Source organism: Acinonyx jubatus, chromosome A2 (genome assembly GCF_027475565.1).
Source record: "Acinonyx jubatus isolate Ajub_Pintada_27869175 chromosome A2, VMU_Ajub_asm_v1.0, whole genome shotgun sequence".
Taxonomy (NCBI): Eukaryota; Metazoa; Chordata; class Mammalia; order Carnivora; family Felidae; genus Acinonyx; species Acinonyx jubatus.
In genome coordinates, this window is record NC_069383.1 from 4,715,533 (window position 1) to 4,737,787 (window position 22,255).

General features: G+C 45.5%; 1 protein-coding gene and 1 non-coding gene across 6 annotated transcripts in view; both read right to left on the minus strand.

The window, feature by feature from the left end:
• The window catches only part of ACTR3B (actin related protein 3B), an 88,555-nt gene that overhangs the window by 36,665 nt on the left and 29,635 nt on the right, over positions 1-22,255 (minus strand). For 4 of the 5 annotated variants that reach the window (XM_027051290.2, XM_027051285.2, XM_027051286.2 and 1 more), the window contains 5 exons: positions 17,625-17,749; positions 16,643-16,753; positions 5,677-5,772; positions 3,849-3,956; positions 1,043-1,186 (listed from right to left, as the gene is read on the minus strand). In XM_027051290.2, the coding sequence (XP_026907091.1) occupies positions 1,043-1,186; positions 3,849-3,956; positions 5,677-5,772; positions 16,643-16,714 (420 nt within the window). In that variant the 5' untranslated portion in view covers positions 16,715-16,753; positions 17,625-17,749. Of the gene's footprint in view, positions 1-1,042; positions 1,187-3,848; positions 3,957-5,676; positions 5,773-6,893; positions 6,951-16,642; positions 16,754-17,624; positions 17,750-22,255 lie in introns of those variants that run through there. The other variant, XM_027051289.2, reaches the window with a different exon arrangement.
• Positions 13,284-13,386, minus strand: LOC113596784 (U6 spliceosomal RNA). The gene has a single exon (XR_003417621.1). It is a non-coding gene; the product is annotated as a U6 spliceosomal RNA (small nuclear RNA).

Sequence of the window (22,255 nt, forward strand, 5' to 3'; positions counted from 1 at the left end):
CACCAGGCAGCTGGCCATCCCACCGGCAGGACCCCGACCTCTACAAGCACACCCTGTCCCAGAAATACCCCTGGTCCCGCCCGGAGAGACGTGCCAATCTGCAGTCATGTCTGACGTTTCCTCCACCAGCCTGTTACCTGCTATTAGATGGGAGGGTGGGGTTTAGGCTCGTTCCCCTCAAACGCCTCTGTGGCTCAGAAAGTGTGTGTCCCGTGAGGAAGGAGATGCTCAAGGTCACACATCCCACCTCACAACCTCGCTCCTCTCCAAAAACAAACCCTTCCCTCTTAATCCATGTGATAACTATCCTTCTTGCATCACTGAAATCTCTTGCATTTGACTCAAACAATAATTTGTCCTGATTCTGAAACGTAATAAGGGAAGTTCCTTCTAAAAGGATCTTCGTTTAGAAGGAACACAGACGAACCGAAGGGTTGGGCCCAGCGGACACCTTAAGTGAGGACCGATGAGCCATGTTTCTTCCAATCTTTAAAACCCCCCGTAACTTCTCCAGCGTGGTAACTAGAGGCCAGAAAATACAGATGGGTTTTAACGATTCTGGACCCTAGAAAGGCCTCAGTCTCCACGGTTATTCTCAGGGCAAGGAACCTCGCACGGCAGTACCCGGCAGGAGTCCGAGCCCTGGCTGGCTTCGCAGACTTCCTAACACCGCTGTGGCTGCTGTTTGCTGCTCATTCCAGACGTGAAGCACATGCAGTTAATTGAGGGTTCCATCTAATTAGGCTCCAATTAAATGATGCTGTACTACGTGCGCCTGTGCTCAATACCCGTTATCAAGCTGTTCTCATTTACAGCTGGAGCTTCCACAGCATTTATGCTCAGAGGAAAAGGCTAAGCTTTGAGGCTTTCTGCCCCGCAACTCAAGTGGTAAACAGAACGAGAGACCCACGTCCTCGGGGAGAGGAAGGAAAGCGGGAGCGGGGGATGGTAGCAAGGGGAAGGGTCGAAACACCATTTCTCCCCCTCCCATTCCCCCCCACCCCCCTCCGCCCAAACCAGCCCATTTCCCATCTGTTTTTACCTTGATGGCTTTTGCGGTCTCCAGTGACTGCTCGGGAGGGATTCCCACCTCCCTCTCCCTTAGCAGCTGCTGAATGAAATAGGTAATATCTCTACCTGCAATCGGGATGTGTTTGATGCAGCTTCCAATTACATAACCTTCTGCCTAAGGAAGAAAAGAGGCAGAAGGACCAGAATGAGTAACTCCAGTAGGGCAGAGCTCCCCGGACCCCGTGTCCCACCCCCTCGCGGCACACCAAGCGTTTACTGAGTCCCCACTGTGCACAAAGCCCAAGACTGGAGGTCTTTTACAGTGACTGCATGCACAGTTCCATGAATATAACCTGCTTGTGTAAGCAAGCAAAATGATGACTGTGTCAGGAATGTGAAAGGAAAAGCCGGTTCATTTCCAATAAGTCATGCTGTCAGAAGAGGGAACTGTTTTGTGTTCGTCTAACAAAAAGGAAAAAGTTTTACCTACAAACTATTAAACCAACTATAAACCTACTTATATTTAAGAGTCAATAATTTCGTTAAATACAGGGGACTCAGACAACCTGCATTCGAATCCTGGTCCCACATTTGTCAGCTGGGTGACCACGGACCAGTCTGTCACCACGTTTCAGCCCCACAGTATGGGGTGAACAAGACCCCACGGGGGTTTACAATAGAGACTTGAGGAAGGCAAGCACATAGCACTGTTTCTGGCATGTACTCAGGACTCAGTAAATAACCCCATTTATTGCACGAAGAGCTATACTCGCTGGGAGTAATTCTGGCGAGTTACCCCCCAGCCTGTGCGCTTGGAGGCCAGTGCTGGTCAGGACAGGGACCCCTCTCACTCAGCTGTTTTCCCGGCAGGTGAAGCCTGCCCACCCGTGCCCAGAGAGCAACTGTGGCCGTGCCCAGAGCTCACACGCCCACAGCGTGCAGCGTGGCCCAGGTCCCTTGCCAGCCTTCCCGGGACACACGCGCCCCGCTCACTCTCTGGGGGCTGGCGGCCAGAGTGGATGGCTTCCCGCCATGGTCCCTGCAGGAAAAGAGGAGCGTCTGCGCCACATGCCCGTGTGAGATGGGGTGGAGGGGACAGTCCACCTCGTCTACAGTTGATCGGGGCTAGTGGTTACCAGCACTGCACAGTCAGCACTAAGCTGTAAGGGCACGTGACTGAGTTCCTCGCGTGGTTTTTCTCATGTACCTGAACTCTAGAAGAAAGAAAAGATTTGGCCCCTCCACAGAGTCCAAGCTATTTATAAAATATCTTAGTATGGAAATAAAAGTCATGTATAAATTAAAGATCAGTCTAAACTCATAAGAATACTAGCTGACACAAACCACTCATAATTATCATATTGCATGCCTCACTCATGACGTTTTCTACCAGAAAGTCAACCAGTGTTAAATAAGTATCAGCTCCATCGTAGCATTAAAGACTTTAAAAAATAAAAAATAAAAAAAACCTAGACGTCCAACAACAGGAAAGTCAATGAATGAATTATCCCAAACCCACGTGATGGGCTACTAGGCAATTATTAACAATTTCTTCACAGAATATTTAAACACAAGAAAAAATACTAGGCAGAGATCAACATGTAAAACGTAAGTTTAGAATCCTATGATACAGTTAGAATACAGAACCAGACATAGAATATTCCAGTTTTGCTTAAAACATACATATGTGTGCACCTAAGCAAAAGAACGTAGAAAGCTCTCCAGACAAAAAGCATAATGCAGTTCTCTGGGCATGTTTCTGGGTCATGTTATTTTCTTCTCCACATTTCTGTTAGTTTAGTACAACTCGTACAACAAATGGAATTTTTATAATCAGAAAAAAAAGGATAAAAAGACAGAGATAAAAACTTCTACGACCACTTTCTCTGTGGGCCTGCACTCGGCATGAAATGTTTCCTCCTCTTCTCCTCACCTGAGACACGCGCCAGGCCAGGCCACAAGGTCCTCTGCTGTCTCTCCCCGGGGCTCAGTCTGTACTCAAGGTCAAGGGCATAACCTCAGGGAGAAGCCGGCGCTGGAACCTGCCAGTCAGCGTCACACACCAGGCCTCCTCGGGGACCCACAAGAGGAGTGAGTGTGTGGAGACCGGCCCAAGGGTGCAACCCACACCGGACCTGCAGGGACCAGCTGCCCCGGCCCCAGCCCCCCTACCCCGACCCGGCAGGGGCCCGAGGAGACAGCACAGGGCAGATCTGGCTTTGCTTCTTCCTGACTGCAGGTGTCTCCTGAAGCCTGAACTAGGAATCACTTCTCCAACGTTTTGAAAATTAAAACCAACAAGTGACATCACAGAGCATTCTGCAAGTCAGAATGTGCCTTCTCTGCTGCTCACTCCTGAATACATTTGAAGACAGGCAGTCATTCCTCTAAAGCATGAGCCGCTCAGAGGAATACAACCCTGTCACGGAACGGCGATAACCCCTCCGGTGGCCAGGCACCACGCCTACAGTCTGGAATCCAAGATGACGTCTGTCCCAGCAGCCCCGCACATGGGCCAGGAAAACCTCCCTGGTGATGCAAACGCCTGGAGAAGCAAGCGGAGGCCACGGGACCAGACCACGGCTGTCGTCCCCACTGCAGGACCTTGCCACTCACAAGTGCTCACAAGGACCAGCTCACAAGTGCTGACGCCACGGCCCAGGGGCGCTGTCCTTTCTCATCTACCGGGTGTAAAAGCTCTTGCTACCTTTCCTAAGGACAGCCGTGACTTTTAAAGTGGTGTTTTAATTACAGAAAGTGTGTCTTCTTTCATTTCTTCCCTTACCTCGAAATCAGGTGAGGCCTACAGAGAGTGAAGCACTGAACATCCTGCTTACCACTGGGATGGCGTGAGTGACCCCGTCCCCGCTGTCGATGACGATCCCCGTTAGCGTGCGTTCGCCAACTTGCCGAGATGTCCAAGATGCAGCCAAGGCCAGCACCGCCTGGATAAGAGACGCGGAATCGTCAGCACACAGGAATGTTTCTCAAGTCGCTTGCCGTCAGGCCTATCAATACGCTCTTTCTTACTTAGTCCACGTAACTCTCCACCTCCCCTGTCCGCCACCCTCCCCGAACATCCAAATTCCAAATTGGACTTAAGGATTGAGTATGAGGTATTGAACACACTTAAACTGAATGAGCCAAGTTTCCAATAAAATAAATCAAATCTGTACAAAGGAAAGCCCATGAGAAAGGAACTTTATAAAGGAGTAAGAAGATTTTCATCTCTAAGCCACTAGTTCCCAATGGGCTGCAGTAAGGGATCACTTGTGGAGTTTATAAAAATTTTTTTAACGTTTATTTATTTTTGACAGAGAGAGAGAGCGAGAGAGAGCGTGCATGAGCAGGGGAGGGGCAGAGAGGGAGACACAGAATCCAAAGCAGGCTCCAGGCTCTGAGCCGTCAGCACAGAGCCCAACGCAGGGCTCGAACTCATGAACTGTGAGATCATGACCTGAGCCGAAGTCGGATGCGCAACCGACTGAGCCACCCAGGCGCCCCACTTGTGGAGTATATAAAAGAAGAAAACACCGGTTACCAAGCCTCACACCCGGGAACTCTCATCTGGCAGGACCAGGGCAGTGGCTCTCAACCAGGGGCAATGTCGCTCCCAGAGAATCTCTGGCAACGTTTAGAACCACTTGGGGTTGTCACTCAGGGAAGGAGAGACAGGTGGTGGTGCTGCTTCTAGTGGGCAGAGGCCACAAAGGCTGCCAAACATCCTGCAACACACAGGGCGGCCCCCACCACAGAGAACGGCCCGTTCCAAAGCTCCGGGGCTGAAAACCTTGGTCTGAGATGAAGCCTGAGAATCTTATATAAAATGCCCTCCAGGCAGCCTTGATGCACTTGGCTGTGGTTCAGGGTTTTCTAAAAAGTCTCCCTAATCCATGCAACGTAAATAACCTATGAGAAGAGCACATTTCTGGTTGAATAGATGTGGAAATGTTGGGATGAACAGACCTCTTCAACGCAGGCATTCTCAGGGCCTTTACTCTGCTACCCACTGTAAGTCACCACATGCAGGCTACAGCACATAGGATCTCCCAAATTATTCTCCTATGCAACTCCTCTTCCTTTTCCTTAAAAATAAGGGACCAGGTATCATGCAGAAAACATTTTGGGAAACACCTATCTCAATATTCCCCCAAATTTCAGCCAAGTTCTTTATACAGGATCACAGACAAACAACTACCAAAACCAACAAAACTCCCCACACCGTGAACAAGAAGTTTCAAGAGAAGTTCTGGAAGTTTGTGGAAACACAGGAGCCCAGATCCATAGGGGCGACCCTCTAAAGGTGTTTGTTTTCTTTTTTAACAGACTCCATAGTATCTTTCCTCTACTATGATCAAAAGGGAGAAAGGCCAAAAAGAGAACCATATCTATATCTCAATCTTGTCACCCAAAGAAAACACGTTAGATTGTAAGGCATGTAAAAAGAGCCAGATACGTTCTAGATCAACAGTGTACATATAAAAACATAAATCATGGAACACGTTCTTTACAGTGTCTGAATGCGGTGGGAGGGTTGTGTTCGGGGAGTGGGAAAATGAGAACACACAGCACACTCCTACAGCAGGGAGCCTTTGGATTCACCATTTCCTCCACGGTTATGCAGCTAAGGTCTGTTGGGAATTATAAAAATAACTTTGCCCTTACCTGAACTGCAATGTAGAGTCCTGGCACGTTAAATGATTCAAACATAATTTCTGCAAGATATTCTCTATTTTCGGGTGTATTCAGTGGAGGCTCTGTCTGTAGGAAAACATTTGCTATATTTAGTGATCACCCAAATTTCCTGTAATTACATCAGAACCATAAAAAAATTAACCTAAAAGCATGTTAATTAGGATGCTGTATAACTCCCTAATTTTACAGATAGAGTACATTTACAGCGATTAATTAAAGAAATCTGGCTGTGAGTTGTAAAAGCTTTAAGATGGCAAAGACTTGGGGAGCCTAGGTGGCTCAGTTGGTTGAACATCCGACTTTGGCTCAGGTCATGATCTCACAGTCTGTGAGTTCGAGCCCCGCGTCGGGCTCTGTGCTCACAGCTCGGAGCCTAGAGCCTGCTTGGGATTCTGTGTCTCCCCCTCTCTCTGCCCCTCCCCCACTCATGCTCTGTCTCTCTCTGTCTCAGAAATAAATAAAAACATTTAAAAATTAAAAAAAAAAAAAGATAGCAAAGACTTCTCAAAACATTTCTGTTCTTATTACCACCACCCCCAAAACAGGAACAAGTTACAGCAAATAAGATTCTTTCTTCAATAACGTAACACCTGAAACTGAACGGGTCTGCCGCAAGTTAGTTGCCAAGGGCAGTAAAAACTCAAGCGAAGACTCTGAAAGAGGACAGCAGCGACTTTGGACCCCAGGCGAAGTACGGAGCTCTCCCCAGGAGAACAGAAGCAGGGAGCCCTTGTTTGGAACAAGAGTATCGGTCTGAGCAGATGAGCCGAGGAGCCGCCCAAGCCCCACCTGCCGCCAGAGCACAGGACACAAGGTCAGAAGCAGGCATCTCTGCCGTCGGCCGCGAGGGAGAAAAATCCAGGGGAGAAGGAGCGGCTTCCCCCAGACACTGCCCTGCCCCCACCCCCAGCCCCAGCCCACGCTCACACAGGTCCAGGAAGAACACTCTCCATTCAAAAGACGAGGGAAAAGTGCACAGAAACCAGCCAGAGACCATATAAAAATACTAAGAGAAGAACAAGAGGAGAGGGGAGAGAGAACAGGAAAACACATGCCCAGAAAAATAGAAAAACAAACGCAGATACAAATCAAGATGAAAATCATCTCAAAAAACTCAAATGTCTATTTTAAAATCATCACCATTATCAAATTGGAAGATTAGAGAAAGATAAAAAGAATAAATAAACCTGCTCTTGGTCATTCAGCAATATGTTGTGAACATTTTTCCATGCCAATAAATATGGTCATACATCACATATTTAAAGCTGCAAAAAGAAAAAAAAAGAATAAATAAAAATTCTCTGGGCCTTTCGGCAAAAAAAGAGTCCACAATACCCTTTGTTATAGACTGAACTGTGTCCCCAAAATTCGTATGTTGAAGCCCAACCCCTAAAGTCACCGCCTTTGGAGATGGGGCCTCCGGGGAGGTAATTCAGGTGCAGTAGCATAGGACTGGGCCCTAATTCAACAGCACTAATGTCTCTGTAAGAAAAGGAACAGACACCTGAGAGCTCTCCCTGTCTCTCCACATGTGACCACAGAGGAAAGGCCATGCGAGGACACGGTGAGAAGGGGCCACCTACAAGCCAGGAAGAGGGCCCTCACCAGAAACAAGCCTTACCCCACCGGGATCTTGGACCTCAAGCCTCCAGAACTGTGAGGACACAGAGGCCCGTGGTTGAAGACGCCCAGCCTGTGGTCTTTCATTACAGCACTTGGTGCAGACCTCACTACCTTTCCAGCGGGAAAAGTTCAGCCAGCCCCAGCCATCAACATAGCTCCATTTAACACTGGGACACGCGGGGACACCTGGGCCTTACAGTCTTCCAGGCAGGAAGGTGTGGCCCAAGAATTCTACATCTGGTCACACTGCCAGTCGAGCATGTTGCGAAAACAAAATTTCTTTAACATACAAGAACGCAGAGAAGCCCTTTGTGGATGAACTCTATTAGAAGGAAACGTTCAGCCAAAGCCTTACAGTGAGCACTTAATCCTTTCACGAGACAGCACGGAAGGTTGCTCTTTTCTGGGATTTACAGAACAGAATGTAAATGTCATAAATTAAAACAGCAGAAATAACATCAGGCTGAAAGGTATAAAGGAAAAGGAGAGAATACAAAGACAATGATATCCTCTTACCATGGACTCAAATACATTGCTTTAAACTGATCAGGTATTAGACGCATTAGTACATACAACGTTATGAATGCTGACATCAGAACAAGTTCAGTAACAATCAATCAAAAGCAGAAGGCAGAAGAAAGGAAAAGGAAGAAAATGTGGAAATGTACCAACTTGCTCACTAATCACAGTAGGAAACAGTCAATCACCTCCAAACAAACACAGAGTAAATATATGCAATTAGTTGTATTAAATTATGTTTTAAGAAATACCAAATTAGAAAGAATACACACTCACTACAAAGCAAAGAGAAAACTAAGCCTGAGATTTAAAAAATTAACACATAAATAAAACACATTAAAACCAGAAAGCATAACATAGTGCAAAAATAGCTCACCGAAGAGCAAACGTGCCTGTCCCGTAGCAACATACTAGACCAGCATAGTCCAAAGGAGAGTTCTGAAGTCCCAGCGGTTGGGTTAGATCCCAGCCTTTGACTCTACTGTGGATGGAAAGTGACTTTCTCTCTCTGGGAAATGAGCGCTGACCTCACAGAGGTGGAAAGATGCATGGAGTGGAAGTGCTTACAGTAGCAGCACCTGGCACGCGGAATGTGCTTGATGCGAGTGAATTATTACAACTAAAATCTTCAGCAAACACCAGTGAGAAACTCACTTACTAAAAAAAAATAAAAAAAAAATAAAATAAAAATGTCTCTCAGCGAAAACCATGAAACAAAATAAAATTACATTGTGGAGAGACAAGAGACCCATCTAGAGCAAGATGCTCCAGACAGGTCAAGTGTCAGCACTGTCTGTATCAGAAGAGGAGAAACCACCTAAATGCCATCGTGAAGGACACGATTAAGTGAATGACGCCATATCCATGAAGGAGAGCACCTGCCCCGATGACAAAGAATGAGATCCATATGTGCTGCCATGAAACCATCACGACAAACTGTTACATGAAAAGGGAAAGGGGTCTCCAGAACCTCTACATTCTGTTTTTTTGTTTCAATATTTATTTCTGAGAGACAGAGAAAGACAGAGTGCAAGCAGGGGAGGGGCAGAGAGAAAAGTAGACACAGAATCCAAAGCAGGCTCCAAGCTCCGAGCCATCAGCACAGAGCCCGATGCGGCGCTCAAACTCCCGAACCGCGAAATCATGACCTGAGCTGAAGTCAGATGCTTAACCGACTGAGCCACCCAGGTGCCCCCACCATCTACATTCTTAAATATTCCTCTGTGTCAGTAACTTCTAACAAAAACTTTTTAGCAAACGAAGAATTGTTCCAGGGGCAATGACCAGAGCTCTGACAACAATATGAACACAGTTAACCCTGCTGAACTATGTGTTTAAAATAACAACTAGGAGGGTAAATTTCATATTACATTTTGATCACAACATTATTTTCTTTAATATAATAAAAAGAAAACAAGGTGGGTATTTTGATGCCACTTACACAAAAGTTTATGTATAATCCACATGTCTGCACACAATTACCTCTGGAAAGATACACCATTAACTGGTTAAGAACTGATAAAGGTGGTTTCCTCTCCCTCCCCCTTAGAAGGTCTGGGAACCGGAACAGAGGTGAGAAGGAAAAACACACTTAGCCCTGGAAGCCCTTCGGCACCTTCTGAATCCTGTGCTGTCTGTGTATATTACCTCGTCAAACACACAAACAATCTAGCTATCAACCAGCTGCAAGCTTTGGTTTAAACTCTTGGGCAGCAACTGATGCAAAGCTCAAACACAGGGCCACGAGAAAGTTTTAATCACCACAATCAGAATCAATATATTCCCTGGATGGGAGAGACAGAGAGCAATCTTAAAACACAGGAGAAAAATAATGAAGTCATACACAAAAGCAGATCATAAATAAGGGATCTAAAAGTCACTCAACAACATATTACATATTTTAAAGTCCCTACCTCAAAGGGTTGAGGTTAAATTTGCTAATACCTGCAAAGCGCCCAGCCTATAGTTAATGCTATAAATGTGGCTGATTACCGTTAAAGACTTCTTTTGGTTAAAGCACACAAACAAGGCCTGCAGATTCCAACAGGATTGGCCACAATCTCTCTCTCTCAGAGAACCTATCAATCCGATCAACCTGAAAAATGGGCCTAATAAGCACCCACCTCAAGGTTGTTGGCAGAATTAAAGAAATATAGGTAAACACTCGGGGAGGGTGGGGGGAGCCTGGGCACAGAGCAAGTAATTATCAATACATGCACTGCAAAGCAGCAGAAATCACATACGTTAACTAAAGGGAGCTATAGTTCTCTCTCACCTTGAACGGGAACCCACGTACTTGAATAATAACTTAAATTTATAAAAATAAATAATAATAAAGTATTTACGCTGCATAGAAGTGGGTCAGCATCAAGAGAGAAAGGTGTAGAGGGTCTGGAAAGTACGAGCATAGTCGGGCAGTGTTTGGTCCGGAGCAAACACCAAGCCTATAGGAAGACATCACCAGCAGGAATTACTGTAATCCCGGGGCGCCTGGGTGGCTCAGTCGGTGAAGTGTCCAACTTCGGCTCAGGTCACAATCTCGTGGTTCTCTTGAGTTCAAGCCCTCCGTCAGGCTCGCTGCTGTCGGCACAGAGCCCACTTCAGATCTTCTGTCCCCCTCTCTCATCTGCCCCTTCCCAGCTTGTGCTCTCTCTCTCAAAAATAAATAAATCTTACAGAAAAAAAAAATTACAGTAACCCTGGCTCCCTGGACTTTTCTGGAGTTTAAGTTCAGTGTCAAATATGTTCCAAATAAACCCCAAATGGATGAAGATTAAGTATAAACATCAAATGGAAAGAGAGTCACTACATAAAAATTTCAAGCTATAGATGTTCAAAAAACAGGCAAAAAAAAAAACAACAGAAAAAACAACATGTGCTGCTGACAAAAGTCTCCTCCCAATTACGTGAAAGAGATCACTATATAGACAGAATGCAGTACGTGTATAAAACACGGTCTCCTCAGCCCCAAGAAGGAAGAACGCTCTGACAGCTGCCACACCATGCTGAGTGAAGGAAGCCGGTCACAAAAGGACAAATACTGGGTGATTCCACGTGTACAAGGTCCCGGGAAGGGTCAGATTCACACACACAGAAAGTGGCAGAGGGGGGTGCCAGGGGCCAGGGGAGGGGCTGGGGGTTAAGTGTTTAACGGGGACAGAGCTTCAGTTCTGGAGACGATGGGGTTCGCGGCTGCACAACAAGGTGAATGTACTTACTGTTAATGCCACCAAACTGTACATTCAAAAATGGTTACAATGATAAATTCTATCAGAAAAAAATTCTAATTCAGAAAAAAGTTCATAGAAATCCCAGCAATAGGGGGACAAAACAGAGGAGACTCATAAATATGGAGAACAAACAGAGGGTTACCAGAGGGGGTGTGGGAGGGGGTGTGGGAGGGGGGATGGGCTAAATGGGGGAGGGGCATTAAGGAATCTACTCCTGAAATCATTGTTGCACTACACACTAATTTGGATGTAAATTTAAAAAAAATTAAAAATAAAAATAAAAAACCACAAGATTCTTCAGTGGCTTCTCAAGACCACCTGATAAGTTCAATAAAGGAGTCTATTTGGGCAGAAAAGAAAAGAAAAGAAAAGAAAAGAAAAGAAAAGAAAAGAAAGGAATCCCAGCAAAAATACAAGCAATAAAACACTGATATCCACAAGAGCACAGGACATGAACAGGAAATTCACAACAGGAAAGAAAACTAAGACACGTGTGAAAAATGTTTAAGGTCAAAGTTGTCAAGAAACGCGAATAAAAACAAGGTGATTTTTTATTCCATCAACCAATCAAAAAGGGCCTCAACAAATGCTGACGGGAGTCCACACGGTGGCGTCTGTACAACTGCGGACAGAGCACGAACAAGGGGCTAAAGGCTCAGAAGGCGAGTCATACTTCTGCACCCCAAAATCAAACGCTGCTAGTTCTTTTTATAGGGTTTACTTATTTTGGGGGGGGAGACGCAAAGAGAGAGGGAGAGAGAATCCGAAGCAGGGTCCACGCTGCCAGCGCAGTCGGACGCAGGGCTCGAACTCCTGAACTGTGAGATCACGACCTGAGCCAAAGTCAAGAGTGGGACACTCAACCGACTGAGCCACCCAGGTGCCCCTGGTAGCCCTTTTTATAGAAAAAAATGCTCTCAATAGAGGGCAAAACCGTATGAGCAAAGACTGTATTGTTTCTTATAAAATCAAGAAACTGGAAACACAGTCAACGTCTAAAAAGAGCCGAACTGCTAGGCAGACAGGAAGTACCCACTGGACAGAGGACCACACGGCCACTGAAACAAGTGATGGCAGCTGTGCGAGAAAATGAGGCAGGGGGTGGGGCACGCAACAGTGAGTGCAAACCATCTAGAAACAGGAATGGAAAGATCAGATGACACTATGCCCAAGGTGAATAGTTAAGCTGCTACAACCGGACTGTGAAGAGTCCCAGAGATGTCCTCCCAGCGTTCTGCCATACTTGCAGTTCTGGAATGGAAAAACATCGCCCCCAGAGGCCTGAAGCCCCGGGTCACGGCCTGTAGGGGAAGCGCCACAGGAACTATCACAGCCTCCTGGCTTAACGCACCCGCAGACACACAGCACAGGAGGGGGGCCGGCACCCCGTGACAGGGCTCTGCCCTGCCTGCTGGCTCCCCGGAGGATGACACGCTCCGCACAGGCAGGACCCGGCCACGGTTCTGAAATCGGCTCAGTTCTCGTTCTGCCACTGTCCTCATGCCCGCGGTCACGTCATACCCAGCATCCACTCTGCCTTCTGCCACGCTGACAGAGCACTGATCAGTCACAGGAGGTGGCAACAGGCCAGAGGAAAAGCGTTTCCCAGACTTCACCTTGTGGACAGGGCTCACCAAGTGGGTACATTCCGGCCAATCAGAAGCAAAAGCTGGTGAGCATGGCTTCTAGAAAAGCTCTGTACAAGGTTAGGACTTCAGTAGTAGTCTCCCTCTTGCCCTTATCCCCTCCTCTCCTGGAACACAGACATGATGACTGGAGCGGCAGTAGCCAACTTGTGCTCCTGAGGTATCCTTAGAATGGAAGTCATATGCTAAACATAGTGGAGCCCAGAGGTCCCTAATGACACTAGAGAACCACCACACCAGCATTGCCCCCCCCCACTACTTCTATTAAAGAAAGATAAAACCCCTAATTTGTTTAAATGACTGTTTTTTACACTTTTATTATTCACTGCCAAACAATTCACCACCTGTGAAGAATTTGCACTAAAATCTATGTATTTCCATTTAAGGGAACGTTTATGGTATAATTAGGCTCTCCCGGCTCTTGAATCTGGTTCAGCATTAAGGGCAATATCCTCAAGGATTCGGAGAAACGTAACATAAATCCGTCCTCCTCCGTCCTTCATTTCTTCTGTGCTTCCTAGCCATAGTTGTTCCTTTGGGAGAGCAATTTATCTTTTTTTCCAACAAGGAACACTTCACGAGTCTGCGTGTCACCCTCACGCAGGGGCCGTGCTGATCTTCTCCGTATCGTTCCGATGTTAGTGTGTGCGCGACGAACACAGATCAACTGAAATAAAACCTTCCCGAACCAGTACGTATGACAATATCTAAAATGGCAGTATTGAGTTTTTCTTACTTTTTTTAAATACTGAAGCACATGACTGAAACAGCACATAAATGCAAGCAACGTAAACATGCTTATTCATAACAATGCTAAAATATCATCTGGTATGGATTCAGAGATGAATAATTAATCAGTACCACAAAAATCAATCCCTATTTCTGGAAAAAGACAGCAAAATGAACACACGTACCTACATCGCTCCACTCCCACATGCCTCTGTACCTGCAGTAGAGAAACCTCAAAAACACAAATCCTCAAGGCAGGGAGAGCGGGACAGCAGATGACAAGATACCGGAAGCTGGAAAGCGCACGGCCAGTGGTAACTATAGCTCGGCGAACCCAAGGAAGCCAACCTGTGCACTGGCCGCCAGCCACCGTACTGGGCAGAGCGGGTCCGAGTCATTCTCAAGAATAGGAAGGAAACTACGGCAGCGAGAGAGGACATACTGCGCGTGACGACTAATTCTCAGGGATGCCCAGAGAGCTGGCTGAGCATTATTTCTGGGCGTGTCGCGAGGCTGTTTCTGCAGGAGATTAGCATCCGGTAGACCGAGTAAAGAGATCTGCCCTCACCGACGTGCACGTGCGTGGGAAAGGCGGAGGACGGGCGGCATATCCTCCTCTCTTCCCTGCCCTGCCCCCCTCGAGCCGGGGTGTCCGTCATCCCTGCTCCTGGACACCGCAGCTCTCCGCTCTCAGGCCTTTGTGAGCAGCACGTGCTGCTTGCTTGTTCTGGCTTGATTCATGTTCAAAATGTGTGCACATCTCTCCTGAAGTTATAACTCCACTTCCACTCAAGGGCACTGCAACCCTCTAAAACACATGACTCTATTTTGAACCCCGGGCAACTCGGTACTGAACAGAGGACAATTCTCATTTACTGTCTGCTCGGTCCACATGACCAATACGACTTGAGTCTCTGAAACTTCTTGAAAAACAGGAGCTGTCACGAGCTCATTCTCACCCTGTATGTTCAGATGTCTGCTCGCAGCAGAAAGAAAGAACAATTCTGTGAGCTACCAAGGGACCTATAATTTAGACCTCTGAGACTCTCTAACACCAAGAAGCTCTCGTGTGATGTAGCAGTTGAGCAAATGTCTTCAATTAACTTCTATGACTTGGCCGTAAATCTCTACACTTGCTTTCCTCCGCTTTAACTATTCCATTAACTGATGATTAAGGGTATAAACCTGAAGGAAACTTACCATTCTCATCACTTTCTCAGTCACCGCCTGCAATGAAGTGACTTACAGAATTCAAAGCACAATGTACATAATATATTTTCCTATCTTTAATAAACTTTAACATTCATTATAGATACTTGTTTTTGGCAAATGGACTTCAGCTTTTCCATAGTCAAAGCAAACACCTCCGATTCCTTCCTGGCAAGTGGCTTTACCTCACTAGCCTCTAAACACGCCAAAAAAAAAAAAAAATGATTTTAGGGAAAACTTCCTGCAGGCTGCGTCCTGGTGGTAGCGTTTGCTCCACAGGCCTGCTCTGTGTGGAGTGAAAGGGAGGAATCCTGGCGCAGAGAGCTGAGGCAGACAGAAGGAAGCAGCTGGGCACGGTGCCTGGTCCTACAACCCCATCCAACAGGTAGTTATGTGATGTGCTAGAGAAGGAAACACGCCAAATGTGACAGGTGGGAGCCTGTGATTTGTTTTGGCTATAAAGACAAAGCCACTCAGACACACTGTCAGTTTCCTGGCTTCGTTTATTTTACATAAACCACTGTAGGTACACAGGATAGAAAATACACAGTGGCCTGTAAAACACATTACCCGTACTTGGCAATTCCCAGTTGCAAAGATACAGCCAGAAAAACAATCAGAGCACTTTCAAGGACTTGCCTTAATAGATATCAAATATATAGATTCCACAAACTGCCACAATAGCCTTGCAGTTAACATATTTTAAGTCAGATAATTCTAAAGCACACTCCATATTTAACATTAGAAAGAATTATATAATTGGATCTGGGACCATTTGACAATATCCTTGCATGGAGGAAATCCAAAGCTAAATTATGTACGTTTTAATATGCAGCTTATGTTACATGCAATTGCTCTCTATAAAGCAAGCGTTTTGAACATGTAATTAATTTTAACTTAAAAAGAACATTTCATGGAAGGAAATACATAATGTTGAGTAGAACAACTAGAAAAGATTCCATAACCAAGAGACATTTCTCCTCATTTCTTTGTAATGTTTTATTCTATTTGAACAAGATCAATTAAGTACCATAATCAGGACCCATAACTAAGCTCAGTCTTATTTTATAATAAGACTTAAAGCCGGGCAAAATAGTAGCTTCACTGGTTTCCTCTGCTACAAAGCAAAAATCCTAGCCCTCCAGCTCCATCAGGAGGGCATCGCTACCCACACACGGTCCCCCCGCCCCAATCTTCCTCGCTGACGGAGTCTGTTTAGGTACTCACCCTCCTGGGGCCAGGCCATCAGACACCGTCCCCTCCCCAGCCCCCAGGAAGAAATCGGATTAGTCTAAACCCATCAATGTAATTTCATTCCCCCTGCTAGTGACCAGGCCAGGCAGGGACAGATGGGACACACAGGCTGGGAACATTCCCGGGAAAGGGACTCTCCATTCTTACAAAGCGTTTCTACCTCTAAGAGCGTCTAAAGCACGAGGTGGTGCCATCCTGGGGCCTGTGGGGAACCAAGGCCGCTCTAGTGCCCTCGAGTGGTGAGCCCTGCAACCGCCCAGCTCTGGCCTTGCTGTTCTGACGGCTGACGATCCCGTTGACTTCAGACATTTTTGATGAGCCTTCTGTTATGTGCCAAAAAAGCACTGGATTCATACAAATGGCTTTAGCAGGAATTTAAAACTCTCCAGGGAAGAATATCTTGAGTTTACACTCTAAGTAATCTGGGGGAACCTGGGTGGCTCAGTCGGTCGAGCGTCCGACTTCGGCTCAGGTCATGATCTCACGGTTCGTGGGTTCAAGACCCGCGTCAGGCTCTGTGCTGACAGCTGGGAGCCTGGAGCGTGCTTCGGATTCTGTGTCTCCCTCTCTCTCTGCCCCTCCCCCGCTCACACTCTGTCTCTCTTTCTCTCAAAAATAAACAAACATTTAGAAAGAAAATTTTTTTAATCTAAGTAATCTGGAAAAAGAAAAATCTAAGTAATTCAGGATTTTGAGGGTATATTCCTCTCAGGTCTAGTTACTCACCATTAAAAAGTAATGATCCTCAGGTTCAGCTCGAAGGTATTTAAAAATCACTTGTTCCATGAACCTTTCCATTAGATCCCAGTCTTCAATTATTCCATGTCTTATTGGCCACTACAGCAAGAGAAACCAAAATACGTCAGACTTCAGGTCACAACAGTAAGAGTAAGAGTCCAACAACGCCAGCCCAGGACGGACTGGGTTAGAGGGGAAGGCTGCCCGCACAGGGACGGACCTCACTCACCAAAGGAAACAGGCACATGGGCAGAAAGATTAAGCCATTCTCCTGTTTCCACTCTGCAGCCCTCACTCCCAGGTACAAGGAAGTGCGTCAACAATGCGTAACAGATGGGGCACCTGAGGGGGCTCAGTCGGTTGAGAGCCCGACTTCGGCTCAGGTCATGATCTCACGGTTCGTGGGTTCAAGCCCCACATTGGGCTCTGTGCTGACAGCTCAGAGCCCGGAGCCTGCTTCGGATTCTGTGTCTCCCTCGCTCTCTGCCCCTCCCCCACTTGTGCTCTGTCTCTCTCTCTCTCTCTCTCTCTCAAAAATAAATAAAATGTAAACAAAAATTTTAAATACCCCCTTCAAAAACAACAAAACTGGGGCACCTGGGTGCCTCAGTCAGTTAAGTGTCGGACTCTTGGTTTCTGATCAGGTCACGATCTCACATGTTGTGAGTTCAAGCCCCACACCAGGCTCCGTCAGCACAGAGCCTGCTTGGAATTCTCTCTCTCCCTCACTCTCTGTCCCTCCCCAGCACTTGCGTGCGTGCAAGTGCACACACATGAGTACTCAAAAATAAACTTTAAAACAAATTTTTTTTAAATAAAGTTAAGAAAGAAACTTTTTAAACATAAAAATAAAAATACATCCCTTAACTCCTAAGTACAGTTTCTAGACCATCTGCCATTCTGCACTATCCCTTCTACTGTTCTGTTCTCAGCTCCACACTAAAGCAGCAAATCCCTAAGGGGAGCTCACCTTTGTGGCATACGTGGGCTTATCTATGGCCTCGTCCCCTATGAAAAAGTCCAGGTCATCGACTCCTCTCAACACCCTCCTTTGGGCTTGGTCAACTACCTTTGCCGACTCCCTGATGGCAATACCTTAAAAAAAAAAAAAAAAAAAAAAAAAGCACAAAGATTTCCATCACTATTCATATTTATTTGAATGATCAAGAAAGGATCATATAATCCCCATGTATGTACAAGTATTTTCAATGTTAGGGTTTTATATGGGGGGGGTGTTCATAGAAAAGACACTATCAACGAGTACATAAAATACAGAAACAGCTTTTATGTTGCAGTATTATTTTCAGAATAGTACAAAGGAACTTAGCTGATCTGCTTTCAATGCTGACAGAAGCTATATCACTATATTTCTCAATTTCATCTGGAAAAATCCCACAAGACAATAAATGAAACGCCCTTGGGGTATGTATCAATAGGTTCCAAATTTGAAAATACAATATAGGAGACAAATTAAACATATAATACAAAAAAGAAGAGTAAACTGAAAAATAACACCTATACACTCTCCAGTCCTTTTTTAAATAAAACTCTGCATCAGACAGATTTAAAATATATTCTTTTAATCTTGTTATAGGAAAAAAACTGACTTCACTCAAAGAAACAACTAGGAGGCTGATGGCTAATATCCATCACAAAAATGAAAAGTACAATAATCAAACAACCGTATTATGTAAAAATGCCAATGGCTTTCTGATACATCATTTTAATAAGGGGTTAACCATGACGTTTGAGAATATACTTAGTAAAAATCACATAAAACTTCACTACAGAATTTAATATTTAATGACATGTGGAAGCTTCACAAAGATAAAATTTTCCATTTACACTCCTAACCCTTGGTCATACTCCGAGCTCCCATAAACTCACCTTCATCAAATTTATCCCAAAACAAATTAGCAGACACATGAACGTATTTTTTAGAGCAGATCATCTGAAACCCCCAAATCATTACGAATGAAGGGTCGCAACAGTCACACGGGTGAATGTGAACCCTGTTTGTGAGAAAGGTGTCTTGCAGCGACAGGGGCAAGAGGTAAAAAGGAGGAGTCCAGAGTAGAAGTCACTCTGTCCACCTCTTCTCACTCCATCCAGCTCACTGCCACACTTAGACTCAAAGCCTTCCAGTTACAAAAGGTGGCACAAATCTAGGGGACGGGATTTCTGCAGAATTCAAGGAGCAGGTATGGCGTGGAAATGCTGGAGACAAAGCCCAGCAAGCAGTCAGAGGTGGTGAGCATGTCCAGAGCCCTGAAGCTGGTCACAGGGCAGAAAAGTCTGCTGGGCCCTAAACAACTGAAGCAATCTACAGAAACAAAACCACCTCTGAAAACTGAGCAGGCCACTCAATGGCACACTGACAAGCATCACACAGGATCATCTGACGCACACGTCATGCACGCAGAGGGCCCCTGGCAGCACGGCTCGCAGCAGACCGCAAGGTCCTCACACAGGGTGCCAGTGTGAGTGACGGATTCTATCCTCTGGGCAAGATCAAACTTAATTATGCATGAATTTATAATTAAACTGCCAAGTCAAAATAAAAGATTGGAAGACACAGGGCAAAAATATTCTGCGATTCATTCCATCATTCAACTTTGCCAAGAATTTGGGGGCAACATATTAACCAGAAGAAAAATCATCACCCTGGGGTGCCTGGGTGGCTTGGTCAGTTAAGCATCCAACTTTGGCTCAGGTCATGATTGCATGGTTTGTGTGCTCGAGTCCCTGCATCAGGCTCTGCACTGTTAGTACAGAGCCTGTGTGGAATCTCTGTCTCTCTGCTCCCCCCCACTCACTTGCATGCATGCACTCTCTCAAAACAAATAAACTTAATTCAAAAAAAAAAAAAAGAAAGAAAGAAAGAAAGAAAAGAAAAATCACCACCTTGAAGAAAAAATACTAAACTTAGTGAGGTGACACTACCACACTCCGAAATACAAATGAAAACCAAGTTAATCCTATCCCTCCCAAAAAGGTAATCAAAGTACTCTGGCCCTAAATCATGGTAGATGTATGTTTTAGTGGCCATGAGAAATAAGAAAAACACAAAACAAAACAAAACAAAAAACAAAACAAAAACAAAGTATACTTCTTTTAACTATTACTACCTATTATACATGAAGCAACTGAATCCACGAAACAGAGTAAAGGCACATAGAGCTTATCTTCAAACTCTTTTGCGTAAGCCTATGAAAAGCAAGAAGTGGTCCACATGGTCCTTATGAAGATGATGGAGAAATGCGCCTCAGAGAGCAGCTATCAAAGACCATCTATGAGCTTTCACAGACTACAGGACTCCTCACAGAGAAAGGGTCCGTGCCACCCCAGCAGCGATCTCCAACCCACCGCCACATACAGTAACAGGTGTCAACACAGGTGACACTGAGATGGGAAGGACAACGAATAGAACAGATAATGGAGTCAGCGGCGAAACATTCCAACTGGTTACACACAGGTGGCATCTCCACGCGATGGAATATCAGGAGGCCACGAGAAAGAAGCCAGCGGGTGTTCATATACCAATCTAGAAGGATGACTAAGGTGTAGCACCTTGACAAAAACACAAGGTGCGGAGCAGTGTACGTGAGATGCCACCACTGTGTGAAAACAGATGCCCGTGTGTATCTGCTGGGATTTGCGGAGCATCTCAGGAAGGAAACACAAGGAACCAGGGAGAGGGGAAGTGGGTGGGAAAGAGTTAATTTTCACTGCGTCCTATTATACCATTTAACTTCTATGGCAGACGAATATATTTTCTACTCAGAGTTAATTAAATTTGGGCTTCCGCTTCTGCAAGGACAGAGTTAACCTAGTTTTCCTGCTGCTCTAAGTACAGCCACAACCCGGGGACTTTCTAGAAGAAAGAAACACAGAGGCCAGAAGGTAAAGAGCGGACAGATTGGCTGGGGACCACAGGACTCCGGGAACAACACAGCCGTGAGTCTCCTGGGTCTTCTTTTTGTCTCCTGTAGCCCATACTGGTTACCCTAGAAACACCAATGAGCTCAAAACAAAAAGGGTGTACCCCCAAAAGCCTGCTACCTGCAACCAAAGAAGATAAAGGGGGCAGTCTAAACAATACCTGCTTAACTCCAGTCAAACACCTCAGGAAAACCACCCCTCCTCCTCAGTGCGAAAGCTGAACGTCCACCCCACCCAGTGGGATCAATCTGTCCCCTCTGCTCTCACACTGGGCTTTCATCACAGGAGGCCGAGTAGCAAGTCAGGACTGCCACCACCACCAGCAGTAACAAGGCACCCCTGTCCCTCCCGGCCAGAAGGCTACTTGCTTAGGCCTAATGCGGAGGCTGAACTCCCACCCACAATGAGCAGTAACATGGAGCCTTCCCCCACCCAGTGTCAACAAAGGCCAAGAGGAGACCTTGAACTTCAACCCAAACTGGCATTAACAAGGGGCATCCCCCTTTCCTTACTGGAGCTGTATCAGAAATAACCTGCTGAAACATCAGATTTAAACAAGATCCAGAATCTCAGACTATCTAAAATGTCCAGGTTTAGGGGCGCCTGGGTGACTCAGTTGGTTAAGCTTCCGACTTCAGCTCAGGTCATGATCTCACGGTTCATATGGTTCATGAGTTCGAGTCCCACGTCGGGCTCTGTGCTGACAGCTCAAAGCATGGAGACTGCTTCGGATTCTGTGTCTCCTTCTAATCTCTCTGCCCCTCCCCCCACCAAAAAAATAAACATTTTTTAAAAAATTTTTTAAATGTCCAGGTTTCAATAAAAACAATCCCTCACCACCGCAAGAACCAGAAATATCTCAACCGAAATGAGAAAAGATAATCAACAGATGCCCACCCCAAGACGACACAGATAACAGAATTATTAAGCAAGATTTTAGGAGCAATCATACGATGCGTCAATCTACAAACACACTTGAAACAATGGAAAATACAAGAAAGTCTCAGCAAAGAAGCACAAAGTGAAAGCAAGGATAGAAGACAGAGACAAAACTGCATGGAAATTTTGGAACTAAAAATATACAATACCTGAAATAAAAATCTCGGTGGATTAGTTCAACAGCAGGAAAGGACAGAGAAAAGAATCACTGATCTTGAAGATATAACAATAGAAGTCACCCAGCCTGAACAACAAAGAAAACAGATTGAAAAGCAAATGAACTGGGCCTCAGGGACATGTAGGATATATAATAAAAGCGCTAACATTCATGCATTCCAAGTCCCAGAAGGAGAGGAAAAAGGAAAAAGTATTCAAAGAAATAATGGCTAAAAATCTGCCAAATTTGACTAAAAAAGAAATAAGCCTACAGATTCAACACTGAACAAACCCCAAACAGGATAAACCCAAAGAAATCCATGCCAAGATACATTACAGCCAAACTTCTAAAAACTGAAGACCAGAGAAAAAATTCTAAAAGCCTCCAACAAATTTCTCATCAGAAATCAGGGCACCCAGAAAGAAATGGTACATTTTTCAAGTGTTGAGAACTGTCCACTCGGAATTCTAAATTCACCCCAAATATCCCCAAAAATGCAGAGCAAATCAAGACATTCGTAAACAAAAGCTAACAGAATTTGTCATCAGCATACCAACTCTTAA